Consider the following 15,540-nt stretch of genomic DNA (forward strand, 5'->3'; position numbering starts at 1 on the left):
TTTTCCCTCCTTTTTCTTTCACAATTTTATTAGTATTAGTGCTATTCTTCTGTCTACTAAATCTTCTGAACACAGGCCAGTTGCCAACACAAATAGGTGAGAGATCTGTCCCATCGAGGATGGGGGGAACACGATTTAGTTCCTATCAGGGAACAGGGTCCCTGACTGGAAGAAAGACATTAACCTTTAAATTAATCTGATCAAGACAGGATGAGATACGCCCAGCAAAATCCTCTCTGCTATCAGAACATTGATAGCTGGACATGGCACACTAAAACCTTCAAAACGTGAGCCATTAACAGTGAAACCAGACTGAGCCATTTTATGAAATCCAAGAGCAAGGTTGTAGGGCTCTCCTTTAGCAGGAGAGGTGCGGAATTCACTCTGAAATCAGAACTATACTGGCCAAACTAGATCCAGGGTAAGGCATTTCTCAGCCTGCTTGCCATGGGTACTCTGGAGGAAAGAAAAGCATGTATGAGACCATCTGGCCGCAAGATGAGAAATGCACCTGATGGAAGTCCTGAGAACGTACCAGCTCTGAAGGAAAAAGACCATCTTCCCCTCACTAATACTTGAGATGGAAAGGCAGGCTGACCCAGTCCTGGAAAACAGTTCTTAAGATAGTCTCTCAATACCCATTCATAATGTATAAGCAATAACAGCTAGCACCACCTGCTAATGCATTCAAGCAGATAAACATAGAGCAATATATTTGATAGTGTACCATTATCAGAGACAACTGTTTTCTAATAGGAGACAAGATTTGATTTCACCTTTTTGTTGATCTCAGACTCAATGACTATATTATTAATTGCATGTGATGGGCTTTAACACATGAACTGAAAGCTATTTATGAATCCTCACTGTTTTGAACATATAAACTGTATTCCAGAGGAAGCCACGTGCCTAGACTTCTTTAACCACTGGAATGAGCCTGACAACTGAGAGAAAGGCTGAGAAAGACATCTGTCGCTACCAGCCAAAAGGCAGAGAGAATTGGAAAACAAACCCTGTGGTAAACGCTGTCTGACAAGTCAGCAGCAGAGGAGAATCTGAAGTCTCTTCGAAGTGGCTGTATCGCCACGAAGGAGCAGCTTAGTTAAAAACTGTCTGATGCCACATTTGCACATCAAGCTGAGCATCTCCCCTAAACTGGCCAGACACAGCTGTGTCCAAATGGAGCAATGTCACTTACATCACTGAATTCCTCACAGTGATAAAAGTAAGGTAGATTCTAGCTAAAATGAAACACAGACACTGTGATGGTGACAAGTTTAACTTCCAGGGCACTAGGGAATGCATACAGTGGCCTTTAAAGCACATGCCTCTTTCAAAAAAATATGTCCTTTCAGCCTGTCTCTGTGGTTTTTTGCCTTGAGGAAAAGGGATATCCATGAGCTTCATGAAATGTTTTGATGCCATGAAATACTTGAAAGGGAGGATTTCATATTTTAAATGTCAGGAATCTCTACAACACGAAGTCTCTTCTAGCACAAAAACTCAACCAAAATGTGGAAATGAGCCTTTCAGAATTTAACAGACACGACTGGTTCCCCTTCTTGTTCATTAGAACAACATAATCGTGGGTGCCAATACTATGATGCTGAAAGACTTTCAAAGTCAATCAAACCCTTCACAGGTCTCCAGGCTCTATTGTTTTTTTCCTCGGCAATAGGAAATAACTTCTGCAAAACTTCTTCCCCAAGAGGAAAGGGTTTTAACCCTATAGCTCCCACAGCTGACAAGACTTTCATCTTCTACCACTAACAAGGTCTCTAGGCAAGGGTCACTAAAAATGTCAGGGATATATTGCATCACATGGCTACAAAACCTATGGGTTTGGTGAAAAAAGCCCGACAGTCTGCCACTGGAGACATGATGGGAGACAATGAGAGGGAAAGAAAAGCTAGTAGCAGGTGTCTTCAACAGAACTTTAAAAAGATGGCATGAACATGAAAAGGTAGTTTCTTCAAAGCTGATCTTGATATATGGCAGCAATAAATGTTCTTGTCTTTCTTTTTTGAGGAATCCTGTTAGGACAGCCCAGTGGAGCTAAGAGGTAGATGTTGATGATCATGACTCCTCTTTTTTTCTACCACTATCATCTAGAGGACACTTCAAAAGAAACTGAGTTCGAAGAGACACATGTGGACTTGAACCAGCACACGTTTCACGCTGCTGTCTGAATAAAGGAAGTGGCGCCAGAGGTCTTGTCACACAACAGACTCCTGTTAGGTTTATAACAACTCGGAATATAAGGAAATTCTGGAGCATAGCAAATAGGTGGAAACTCACCACAATGGAGCCTCTTGTATTTTCTCTTTTTAAATGCTGGCAAATAGACCGTAATTAAGTCAGCTGCTGAAAGGCTCTATTTCCAAATAAGTATCAATCTCCTTCTGCTCTCACAAGCTCTGATGCAAAGAGGATACCACCAAAAAGACCAAGAACAACCCATGATTGTGAGCATCTGATCAGTGCCACTCAGCTCTAGCAGTGAAGCAGGTGCTGGTTGTGGTGCAAAGAGCTGGAGCCTGACTGCAAAATGGTTTGTAACAAACTGCTCATTTTAGCTCACTCAAGAAAGCAGTGTTAGAAGGGACCACCTGAATTACACAGCTCAGCATCTTGCAGTTTCTGGCATCAGTGTAACAGATGCTAAGTGCAAAAAAAGTACACAGAACATCCTCTTTCTCAATATTAAATACCAAATTTAAGGTCTTTTATACAAAAGACCAAAAACCACGAACCTGTCTTCTGCCATGGGAAGACAACAGAAAAGAACAGACAGGCATTGCCCATATCCTATGACCCACACATGCGCACAAAAAAACCCTAAGTATCTTAATTAAAAGAATAAGAGAAAGATACTCTGTAAACAAATACAAGACTGTCACCCCTTCGATCCTCTCTAAAGCAAGCTTTGTCATTTAAACAACTTTGTTTTCCACAGATTTATATAGTGAATATTTCACAGGTACAATGTTTCTCTCTGAATAAATGTAATTTGCTCTGCATTAGAATATCTCTTATCTGTTTGAAGTTGATGGAATACATCAAGTTCTGTTACTATGCCCACAACGCATATTCAAGATTGCACTGGACTTTTTTTCCTCCTCTTTTCAGGTAAAAGTCTTTATTATTTGTTGCACTACCAAATTTTTGTTTACTTCTATACGTTTTTAATAAATTAAGGCCCAGGCCCTGCAAAGCTTTGCTGGTGTAGTTTTGTTTATGGTCTGCCACTTGTGCCTCTGTAGTCAATAGAAACACTCAGTGTGTAATAAACACATCTAGTACCTTCAATGGTGAATCAAATGCACACACCAGCTCTCACTGAACTACTTATGCAAAGAAAGTATGCGTAACTTTTTTCAGGAATTAGCCCCCCATCTCTATCTGGATTTCTGTAATGCCTTATAAAAATTTTCCAAATATAAATAAACCCACAAAAATGTTTGCAATTTAAAAAGCTGTATTTTCTCTCTACCTTTGTCATATGATAGTGAAACTTAAGAACAAAAGAACAAAGGTGAGTATTATTGTGTAATATGGTAACATGGAAAGTTTAAAAGAATTCCTATTCATAGTTAGCCATGAAATTACACCCATAATTACTTCCAGTTATAATGAAAATAGAAAGGACTTCAATGTTCAACATACACCTATAATGATTTTTTTTTTCTGAAAATGTAATGACAATTTTTGTTCTTCTTGGACCACTGGTGATAGTTTGGGGACTTTTATATTGAGACTTTCAGGGAATGCAAGGGTTAAAAGATGTGTAAAACAGATTTTTCTCACAGCTTAAAGAGAGCAAAACAACACATTTAGGAAACCAGACAGCTAAAAGGTCAAAACGTTACACTTCCAGGTCAAACTTCTGGTTGCAATTAAGTAAATTCCTCTAAACATTTCTAGGGAAATCATATTGCTTTTAGGTTTTATTTCAAATCCCTATTCTTTCTTGCTTACATTGTAACCAAAACAATATTGCTCTCTTTAGAAACATTTAATAAAGAGTACTTACTTTTCTTTTTTTTTTTTTTAAAGGAACCTGACATTTCATCTCAAAACAAAAATCAAATCCTTATTTTTTTCCATCTCATTTAATAGACAGTTGAACTAATTAAAAAAAGGGCAAAAGAAGCTATCAAACCTAATTAATTTTTAAAAAATAGATACAGTCTTTCTTTTCCCCTTATAAATTGTATTTGCCTTTTCATCCACTTTCATTACCTGTATTTTCATAGTAGGGTTTGGTTTGGGTTTTCTGGGGTTTTTTACTAAACCAAGCTATGTTCCCCCCTTCCTGTGTACTTACATGAAAAACCCTCAAACCTAAGATGCTGACAATGGTCCTGATGTAAACGCTGACGTGCCTGCTAAAACATACAACAATCTCATGACTCCTATCACTGCCCGACAAGACTACTTAGGTCTAAAGAAATAGAATCTCTGCCCCCGTAACACACAGAGATTTTCAGAGTTTTTTTCAGAAGTCCCAAATACACAGCCACAGCATTATCTGCTCACGGACAACAAGCACAACAGGAATGCAGTGTATGTGTTTTTTGTAACGCACAAGAGGTAGACCTGGTACGCATCTAAACAACGCAGCCCACTATGTGTTAGCAAGTGATATGTGCTATCATATGTACCCAAGCTGAAAAAATGAAATCCTAAAGGCATATTCATACTACAGTAAAAATTTAGCCAAACACAGAAGACACAATCAGATTCAGACATTATTTGCAAACGCTTTACTTCAGCAGAATGCACGTATTATGTTAAACCGCCCTCACTAGAAGAGGATGACTCCTGTACTTTATCTGTAGCATATTCCAGGCATCACAGTCTTTGAGCTATCCCACACACATATTTGTAAAGGTCAGACAGTTAAGGAAAGTCAGGTCTATCACACTGACCAAGTAATTTCTTCTCTGGTATTTTAGACATTTCAACACAAGGAATTTGAGCATCCATTAAATGCAGACCACTGAATGTACAAAATGCTTCTAGCAGAAATCCTATTTGCCATGTTCACAAAGGATGGGAGAAGATAATTCAAAGTCAAACTTACTCTTCAGAAAATTTCAGCTGAAACAGTGAGCACTCCAAAAAAACCCCAAACCTATCTGCTACCTATTCCAACTGTGCCTAGTGCTTAAACAGGTCCAAAGAAGCTGTACACTGATACTCTATCCTCTGTATTCCTGCTTCGAAGTGACTGCAGAAGCTTTAAAAAAAAACTATACAGAGCACACAAGAAAGAGTACCTTCAAGAGGAACAGAAGTTGTAAAAAAGAATCAGGCAGTCAAATGAGAAATGGTAAGTGCTCAGGGACAGGTTTTCAAAATCACTTTGTGTGGATTCAAAAAATGCTGAATTCCCACTTGGGACAAACGGATGCTAAGGGCTCTTTCAAGAGGTAGCTGTATGTTCCCTGGCCTGGATGAGAGTCACTTTGATATTCTCAAGTGAATATCAAATCAGAAATTAAAGGTGGGGTTCATCTCGCCTAACTTGCAACATCTGCATCAAACTAGCATCTTAAACTTCGTTTTTAACTGATAGAGATTAATTGCCTATTAACTTCTAGCCAGCTTTTATAACCTGAAAGAGGAGACGTAATTCCACTTTGTAAATACATGATTAATGGATACTGACTTTCTGCCTAACTATATAATGAAAACTCCAAAGATAAACTTTAAATTTGCATAAATATATGTGCCGTCACATAAACTGAAGTACTAACAGCAAAATTGCTGTTCAGATCTACTTGGATGCTATAGAAAGACCTTTATTGCTTCTATAGGTACGCAAGATAGCAGCTGTCAAAATGTGTGTTTGCACGCACAAATGTGGGGTTTTTTGCACACACACACACACACACACACTCTTAAGAGTAATTTTCGTAATTTTTTTTCTTTCCTAAAATGAAAAAAGTCGTATGGAAACAAGAGACAAACAAAAGATGGAAACAAGATGGAATTAAGAGAAAGAAACAAAATTAATTAAGGCAGATATTAATTAACGGTTAGAGATCAAGGCTGTTTTCAAAACCAACACCAAATTCTTTCTTTTCACAAAAATACACCAAATTAAACAACTCTCCTGTTGTTTTAAACAAATGATATTTCTTTTCAATACAATACTAACTACATAAACCACTTTTTTAAGGGTATCTTTAAAATAAATACACTATTTCATTTCCTATCCAAGTCCATAAATAACTTCACATGAGCGCTGCAACTAGGGAAGAAGTAAAATAAGGAGAGTGCATTCAACCCACCTGGTGCTGCAGCTGTAAATGTCCCGTGTAAGACAGGGATAGCAATTGCTGAAGTCTCTGCAAATATCAGTGTAATAACAGGAAGACAAAGGTAGATCCTTCAATCTAGACAGTGCAGAACTTTCTCAGACAATCTTTGAAACACACCAACTCTCTTTGACATATTAATGAGTTGTCAGTTTATAGTGCAGGCTTTTTCCAGAAAAGTATGATGATGAGAAAGGCCATACTGGGTAAGACCAAAGGTCAATATAGCTAAATGCCTTGCATGTAAAAGTCGCTAAAATGGCTACAAGGGGAGACTAAATACAAGAGCAAAGTGCATGTGGTTATTTCCCCAATACTCTCCCAGACTCCAAGCACTCTCAGCTAAGGCCTTTATTGAACCAAAAGAGGTTTCTGTGAATTCTGTACCCTCCCTGGATTACTCTCCCATGTTCTTGTCCAGTTCTGTGCGCTCAGCGTAAGCTTTTATCATACCCATTAGCCTTTGGCAGAGAGTTCCACAGTTGTGCTAACTACCATGGCACTTCCAATATCTTCATTAGACGCCTTCTTGTTCTCAAATTGGAAGAGGAGAAGAAATTATTTTGTAGATCTCTGTTGCGTTCTCCCTAATTCATATATTTTCCAGGCTGAAGACTCCTAGCACACTTAACTGTTCCCTGTATTTTGTATGTTCCTTGCATTGCATTTCCTCATCTTGGATCATCTTTGTTGCCCTTCTTGGAGTTTTTCCCAATTCTACTGTATTATGAACTAAGGTAAGAAAAAAAAAATCACTAAAAAGAAAATACCCAAACAGTGCATAAATATGGGGGTTTTGTTCTTGTCAAATATCCTCTACCCTGAGAAAAGAACAAAAAAAAAAAATTCAGATATATAACCTTGGTCTTCTAGAAGAAAAATGTTTTGGTGAAAAAAAGATGCCTTTATTCCCCATTAGCTGGCTGTAAAAAATGGAAAAAAGTAATCTAAAGCAAATGCAGGAAATATTAAGTACAAGATACTAATCAAAACATTTTTCATAAGTTATTGCATAAGTTACTGCATACTTCAGGGAGCTATGAGGCTCTGTTGTCACAGACAGATGAATGTAAGTTTAAAGTTCACAAAGATCTGCAGGACTTGGCCACAAATCATAAATGAGTCCATTGTAAAGAAGCTGCAATATAATTCTTTTGAGAGACAGAAATTACAATGTGCAACTGCAAACATCAAAGTTCATTTAAAAGACTTCTGTCCTCCTCAGTGCCCTGTGGTAGCTTACCTGCTATAGCTTACTTTCCCTCCAGTTGCACCCAAATTTTTGTGGAGTTGCTCTTTAAGCAAGACAGGTGAAATGATGCTAGTTAAAACCAAAAAAACCCACTGTTTCACAGCAGAGGAGTAAGAGTTAACAGCTGGGAGGCTGGGAATAAATCAGTTTTGCTGCTACAGGATTGTAACGTGGAACATACCCTACAAGCACCTTACACATTTCACATTCTGCAGTAATAGTGAACAAGCCTAAAGCAAAGGAGGGCAGTCTGAAAAGGATGTTTTCCTTAAAAACATCATAATGTTCAAATTGAAATGCAAGGCCAAAACAGTTTGGAATATTTACTATCATGATTTATTGTATATTTTTTGTGTGCTTACAGGAGCCAAACAAATAGTTTCATAAGCAACAGAACAGAAATGCATTTTCTTATGAAATTGCATCTTATGCATTCTTTTATATTAAATGAAACGTGAACTTTGACTCCAGATCTTTGTAAGGCAGAACTATTCATAATAGCACTGTACTTCTTCCAGTTTCTCATTTTATTAAGCTTATCAGAAGTTAATGTCTGAAAATTTAGTGTCTGAGACTTCTACCTGTTAATAAAGTTCAATCACATTTGCAAAAAGCAACTGGGAGAAAAGATGGACAGACAAGACACACACAGAGAAAACATGATCACAATAAGCCCCATTTCCTTAGAAAACGAGGTTAAAAATACATAAAAAATATACACAATCCCAGAGAAAGCAGATAAAATCAAGCTGGGAGCTCATTGTGCCATGTGACAGCATGCTCTCTAATTATTTTAACTGTAGAAGAGACTGTACAATAAAAAGATCTGAAATCAGAGCAAAAATGTTCCACCTTCAAGCCAAGAAAAACAACAAGGATGCTAGGGAAGGAATGAGAAAAGATCTGAAAATTACTTGTAAGATAAACATAGTTAAGTTGACCCCCTCCCTCAAGTCGGGGAAGAAGGTCAGTTTACAAGATACCTTCTTCCTTCCTTCCATTTCTAACGTGGACATTTCTACCAGCCCTATTTTCTTCCCACATCCTCCTTTTTGTTTCTTCTGTGCCCATGTAAACTTTGCCTTCTTCCTTAATTTTCCACAGTCCTCCCTTTGTCATTCTGTGTTTAATATCTCCACTCTGTCCTCTTTATAGCCTCTTGTTATTAATTCTCACTGCTCTTAATCAAAAACAGCCACCTTCTGTGGAACATGAAAAAACAGGCTCTGCTTTTAGCTTGTTTAAGTCTACAGTAGGTGAGCATTATGACACACTAAGATGCTTGACATCATCACTAAAAACAAGTATGTGATTCTGAGTAGCACAAGTAGCGCAAAGTGAAAATGTATGGTGCATATATATATTAAAAAATAAGTTCTAACTTTAAAGATTATACATTTGAAAAGTGAAGTAGTGGAGTTTTAATGAATGAGAGAAATTCATTAATACATGGGGTTTGCTATTGGATGGCTTACATTCACTGAACTTCAAATAACGCAAGTGAATGATACCTCATCGATGCCCTTCTTCCATGATTTTGGCCGTGAAAATTGGATGCAGGCAAAATTAAATCTTTGAAAAATGTACCCTATTTTAATTTTCTCTTAAAAAAATAAAACAACCCAAAATCAAACACGTTTGGACATTAATTAAACACAGGAAACAGAGTTTATACCAAAGCCTATGTCCAAAGACTAAATTAAAGCTTACTTTGGCAAATTGTTCATGCTGGTCATTTGGGAGGGGTGGGGAAATTGTTCAGACAGAAAGGAGAATAGGAAGAACTTGCTTGTCTTGGCTACTTTCTCTCATTTTTCCATTCTTTCTTTCTTTCTTCTCCTGTGTGTAACACCCACAGATTTCCTAATGAGATGGTATGCGACCCACCACACACTGCTGTGTGGGTGTAACTTAAATGAAAAAGAAATGCAAATTAACAAGTAACATGCATGGATATTTGTATTATGTGCCACAAGACTGAAAGGTGGTATTAAATAATATTAATATTAAACATAACATGACATTAATACTAAAAATAAATTGTGATAGGTGAAAATTTTCTCTTCAAAATAGTTATGGTAGCCAGTTTAACAACAGTCTTCTCTGCTCAACAGATCTAGACAGCAGGATGAGATGTGCTCATCAAAGTAAGGTAGCTTGGCTTCTATTTCTGAAGAAAATCCTAATACAACATGTTTTGATATTAGAGGTAGTCTAAAATCTTACTAATGCTGGTCTAATAATTCTGATTCTAATAAATTTTGAATACATCCTGCAACGTGGAGAGCAAACAAATTAAAATTCACTGAAAAGATGCGAGTTCAAATAGGGGTGGAATGCTGACCTGGGATACTTGAAGTAGTAAATAACCAGCTAATAAGCACCCTAATGTTCCTTCTGTAGATACTCTTCCTTACAATAGCGGGGGTTTTACAGCAGTGAAACTCTAGACACAGACTTGCATAACTTTGAGCAAAAGAAACCACATACAGTTTGAAGAGCTCAAAAACTTTTAATAACCTCCAAATGCAACAACAGCTGCAAGCCTGAACATTTCAGCAGCAGCACCTATAGTATGTGTATGTAGTTAGCCACATACCAGGCTTGCACATTTCTTTGTATACTACAAAACACTGTAAGCCAAACACTGGCCAGCGATCTTGCACTTCATCTGTTTGTGAAAAAACACAAAAACGTATCTTTGTACTCTACAAACAGCACCTGTGATCCTAGGGAGGAAGGCAAAACACAAGAGGTTTTGGAGCCACATTTGAGTGATGAGAACTGCTAAAGACTATTAGACCTGTGGCTCACCTAAAAGTGTCAGTCCCTCAGAGGTAGGTCCCAGTTGCTCCAGTGAACACCCACCTATTCTGTTATTTCCTTCTCAGGTAAGAACAGACTTGAATGTAACTTGAATAAACTTGATTCTTGGACTTGAACAAAGCACTCCTTTCCTAAAATTCCAGCCCTGAGCAAAGCAGGCTGAGCGAAGAGGAAAGAGAGAGATTTGGAAATTAAGTTCAACATGAATGTTTGTTATCACAGACGGTTTTCTTCCTTTATTTGTTTAGCGTTAATTAATGACAGTGAGATTAACAGTAATTCTGCCTCATCCAAAGTAAATATTCTTTAATCTAAAACTGTCACAGATAGTACTGATGACCTCCTCAAATGCATATCCTTAAGTTTTTCATTTTCAGGAAATAAGGGGAAGAGTCAAGCAGAAGATCAGTTCACAACCCTGGGACAGCATACCAGTATTTTTACTGAAAAGTTCATGATATAAAAGAAAGTATAAGACCCTAAAGTCTCACAAACACCCTCAAATTAGCGTTGCATCTGTCTGCACATATAAAAACTATTATTATATCTGGCAGTTCTATCTTTCAAAATCATTGTTTCTGAAAACCTACTTTTTACTGAGGCAGGAAACTTTAAAAAATAAATAATAAAATATATCACTCAGTAAAAGAAAACACAGAAAAACCTCAACAAATCTCAGAAATTCTGATCCTACCCTCTGTAATGTCCCTCTGCTTTCACTAAGAAAATTCTATTTGTTCACTCAAAACCAGAAGAGTACAGGGATCTGAAAGTGCAAGTGTTTTACAAACATTAATACTACTTTAAAGGGATAAAATGTAGTTACAACTTGCAAGGAAAAAAAGGGTTTGGAAATTCTTTAGTGTCCTGAAGCGCTTTTTGCTTATGCGGTGTTGTGTTCTTGTGTGCAGAAAAAAACCTCCTGTCATGCCGTAACAATCTGGCTCCCATATATGCCTAAAATTTTGCAATAAGCCAACCATACAGTATATAACCTGTGTTTTCTTTATTAAAAACACTCATGAGTATTGATAATAGTGTTTAAAGCTGCAACCATCGACTAGAATTCTATAGGAATATACCTTTTCAATAACTGAAAACATTGAGAGGCAAAGAATTTGTTCGGAATTAAAACTGTTACTATAATATACATTGAATTAAAAAATTTCTATCAGTATACTGATTGTGTACTGTAAGTATGTAATTACATTCATTGCAGAATTCGTATTTCAGTAGAGATCTATTTCAATATGTTTAAGGAAATGTGAGAAACCATAGCCAGCACAGGGCTTTACTATTGCAGCCCTTCTTTTCTGTTACAAGTTTATAGCACGCTCCAGGCTAGTAATAAAAAAAAAAAAAGGTCATTATTTCCTAAGAACTATTTAAAAATAAATTGCTTGTGTGATATAACACCAACAGATAAGCCTATCAACTGTAAAACCCACCATGATGACCACAACAGCTAGAGAAGTAACATTAAACAAAAACTGGCAAGCCACTTAGCCCCAAAGCTGATCTAACATTAGAGCACAAGCTATAGTGATCACTATCTTTAGTTTAAAACATGCGTGTACTGAAATTGCACCTATTAGTCTCACCACCCTCACACACACACAAAAAAAAGTTCCAGTTGGGTAAATGCTCTTACTCCTGTTCTCTTCTGCACAGTAATTACTCCCAAGGTCATTGACACTACTGCCAAACCTGCAGTAACACCGGTGAAATGACAAATGCCATTTATCACATCATAGCAACTTTTTAAGACTGAACAGATTGTTAGAGGAGGGAGAAGTAAAGATACTATTTCCAAATTAAAAACCTCTAAACTAAATGTTCAAGTGGAAAGGAGACTTAAACCAGCAAGATTTCTATCCATTTTGGAGGACCCAGGATTATACCATTTATTCTTTTTAATTCTAATGAGAGGCTCTCATACTAATAGTACAAGTGTTATGTTCATTCTTCAATAACACAGAAAATTAAAACCCACTTAATTTTTTCAATGACATAGCTAAAGTAATTTCAGACCCCAACACCAGCTATTTCAGGCTTACTGGCTTTCCCGATGGGAGATTTCTCGTGGAAAAAATAAAGCACAGCAGTTTCCACCATACTTTATCTTACTTTATTTCACAGTAAGTTAAATAATTTATTTTACCGGTAAGAAACAAAGGACCAGATGGTGCACGTTCCATTGATTTCCATTGACCACGTTGTTTAGGCGTTTCCAAGTAATGTTTGACCCTTGAAGCAACAACTTCTTCTAGCAGCATGCAGACCTCCTGAAAGAGTAACCGTTGGCCTACTTAGATCTAAATTTACATACATGCCCACAGACACACAGCAGAAATCAATACAAAATCACTCCCTTTCACATAAAAAGGAACAACATTATCTGCAATTAAGTACTGAGGTATTACATAGAGGTGAGAAGCACATAATTTAGGAAATGAATGGGAACAAGGCAGGGAGGATTAAACAATTTTGCTCCAAAACAAGAGAGGAAGTACATTAGGAAATTCTCACTTGGCAGATGAAATACATTATGTTACAATACTAATAATTTCTGAACAGCAAATTAGTTTCATTTGTATGCAAAGTAGGAAAAAATACATGTTAAAAATGTATCATAACGTTAGGTATTTAAGCAAAATATTAGTAAAAATCCTCCCAGGAATTGTCAACACACTATTTCTCTGCAAGAATCCTCATAAACCACAACAGATATTTTGGTTTAATTCAGTGTAATTTTGGGTGAAGACTCAGAGCTAATTAGGTCACAGCAACCTAATTTCTCTAGTTCATTTTGATTTTTCTGCTCCTAAAAAAAACGTTCATATCTTTCATACTTCCTTCAGCAAAGCACAATAAAAACCACATACAATTCAAGAAGAACAAACCCTTCAGCCAGAGTAACCATAGGAAAAAAAGTTGGAGTAAAAGCAAAATATTAATCTCTTGAATACCAGAATAAGTTTTCAGATTAATACATACACACATATTTGAGACTTTTCCCTCAGCGTTCTCATTTTCCACTGTGCATAACTATGTGCTCACAGAAATGATGCTTTGTGGCACACAAAAACATCATTTTACTTTTTTTACAGTGTTTGGACAATAGATGAAATTATATTAGCACTATCTAAACTAAAATATCTTGGCTTGAAATTTACTTTTGATTAACGTAGAAAGTATGCAGAGCAACTAATTTTTAACGTATTGCTCTAAATGAAAGCAATGCACATATATTGGTCAACCACAAACAATATTTTCTCCTTACAGTAAGAAATACATTTTCCTTTCTGCTTGAAGAGTACCATTTATAAAATACTATATTTACTTATTCTTCTGTTTAACTCATTAAAGTGATCTCATTACACATTCCTTCACAGGACTATGCGTTCAGATTAGAATAAAAAGGTCTAGAAAGCAGCGGAAACATAGTGTGGATTTGGTTCCTTCTGCAACAACAAATATTAGCATGCACTTCCTTAATTTACATGGAAAATATTTTAATTGTTATAACTTGTGGAAATATTATTTAAATGGTTCTCCACAAAGAACTACACAGACCTATATTTAAGAAAGCATAAACAAGAGCAGGCTTCAAGAGAATCGTCTCTATGTACTTTCCACCACTAAAAAGAACTTGCAACTGAGACCTTCTATATGCATACGGAGAGATCATAGCAATGACATGAACAGAAATCAGTTTAATAAATGTTTCTTGAAGTGCAAAGATAAAACTTTGACTTTGTTATTCCAGGGAAAAATAGATGGGACAGAAGGGGCAGGGAAATTTGAAGGGTAGAAAGAGAGAAAAGCTCCCAAATGCCTCAATTTGCACCTCGCAGCAACCCCAAGATGACTCTACATACAACGCATGTGACAGCAGTGTGCGAACTGTGGTCTTTACAGTGCCCAGTCAGACAACGTGCACTGTATTTTCTTACACCAGCCTCATGCTTATGGGCACTCATTTAGTTCCCAGCCTGCTCTACGCAACCCATGCTCCAGCGGGAGCTGGCAGCTGACAGGCCAGCACTGCTCCCTCCTTCTGCCTGGGACCGCTTCGCCAGGCTCCATTTGCTACAAACAGCAGCCGCTGACTTTCACCCCGGGTAAGCAGGGGATCAGCAGAAATCGTGTTTCTGTTACAAGGGGTCTAAGAGGCATCCGCTTTTCCCACAGACAAGCGAAGAGGGCTGTACCACCATTAGCATTTTCCAGAATTTGGAAACAACAAAAATGTAGAAAACTGCTTGTGATGAATATGTAAAAGCTCTCATAAAAAACCATGTATGCGTAATTTACCCACAATACCTTACTGACCTTTTTCTTCGCACTTTAACAAAGATTCTGCACAGGACTTTTAGGAAGCGAATTGTAAAGCTATTGGAATCACACTTCTCGGTTGTCAAAAATACGCAACCTTTGTACTTCACTCAAAATGTGCGGTCACGGAAATGTAATGAATGCTGCCCTGTCATGCCTCTTTATTAAATCAATCATGATCTAATTTCCTGAAATTCGTATCTTTTGTTTTGGCAGTCTTACAAAATACATTTTGAAAACGCTTGAAAGTCAGATAACCAGGATAGTAAAACTGGTTATAAATAGAAGGGGTAATGAGTATTCATTTAGTCAGAAAAAAGAAGTCTAAAAGATTTCCCCTATTTTCTTCTTTCTCCGCTTAATAAAGCGCAAATCGGATGAACCACATGCTGTTAAATATTCTGCTTTCACTCCCTCAGGATATTAATTTATTGTTTCTTTTAATTTTATTTAAACATATTACTTTGAGACATACGGGGATGCTCTGCAGTGACAAGTTAATTGTGCCATTATTAGGAAAGCTATCTGCTGAAAATTACCGTAACAGAGACTTGCGGGAAAGTCCACAGGCATTTGAAACATGTCCTGCATTCGTTTTCAATAGGGAACTTCTCAAGTTCCCACACAGACTGAAGTAGGGGAAAACTCCTGCCAGTAACTTATCACAAGATCGTAGCAGAAATCACACAGAATCTGATGAAAGTTACATTCGTAATTTTGCTGGTCACTGATGCACTGATTTTCCAGAATTTCATCTGTTGCCAAGACATACAAATGATTAAAAACTTAAAGATCGGG

General features: G+C 37.1%; 1 protein-coding gene across 8 annotated transcripts in view; it reads right to left on the bottom strand.

Annotated features, from left to right (window-relative positions):
• The window catches only part of SLX4IP (SLX4 interacting protein), an 81,197-nt gene that overhangs the window by 24,152 nt on the left and 41,505 nt on the right, over nucleotides 1–15,540 (bottom strand). For 7 of the 8 annotated variants that reach the window (XM_076335088.1, XM_076335086.1, XM_076335089.1 and 4 more), the window contains one exon: nucleotides 12,566–12,689. In XM_076335088.1, the coding sequence (XP_076191203.1) occupies nucleotides 12,566–12,689 (124 nt within the window). Of the gene's footprint in view, nucleotides 1–12,565; nucleotides 12,690–15,281; nucleotides 15,475–15,540 lie in introns of those variants that run through there. The other variant, XM_076335093.1, reaches the window with a different exon arrangement.

This window comes from Aptenodytes patagonicus, chromosome 3, assembly GCF_965638725.1.
Source record: "Aptenodytes patagonicus chromosome 3, bAptPat1.pri.cur, whole genome shotgun sequence".
Lineage (NCBI taxonomy): Eukaryota > Metazoa > Chordata > Aves > Sphenisciformes > Spheniscidae > Aptenodytes > Aptenodytes patagonicus.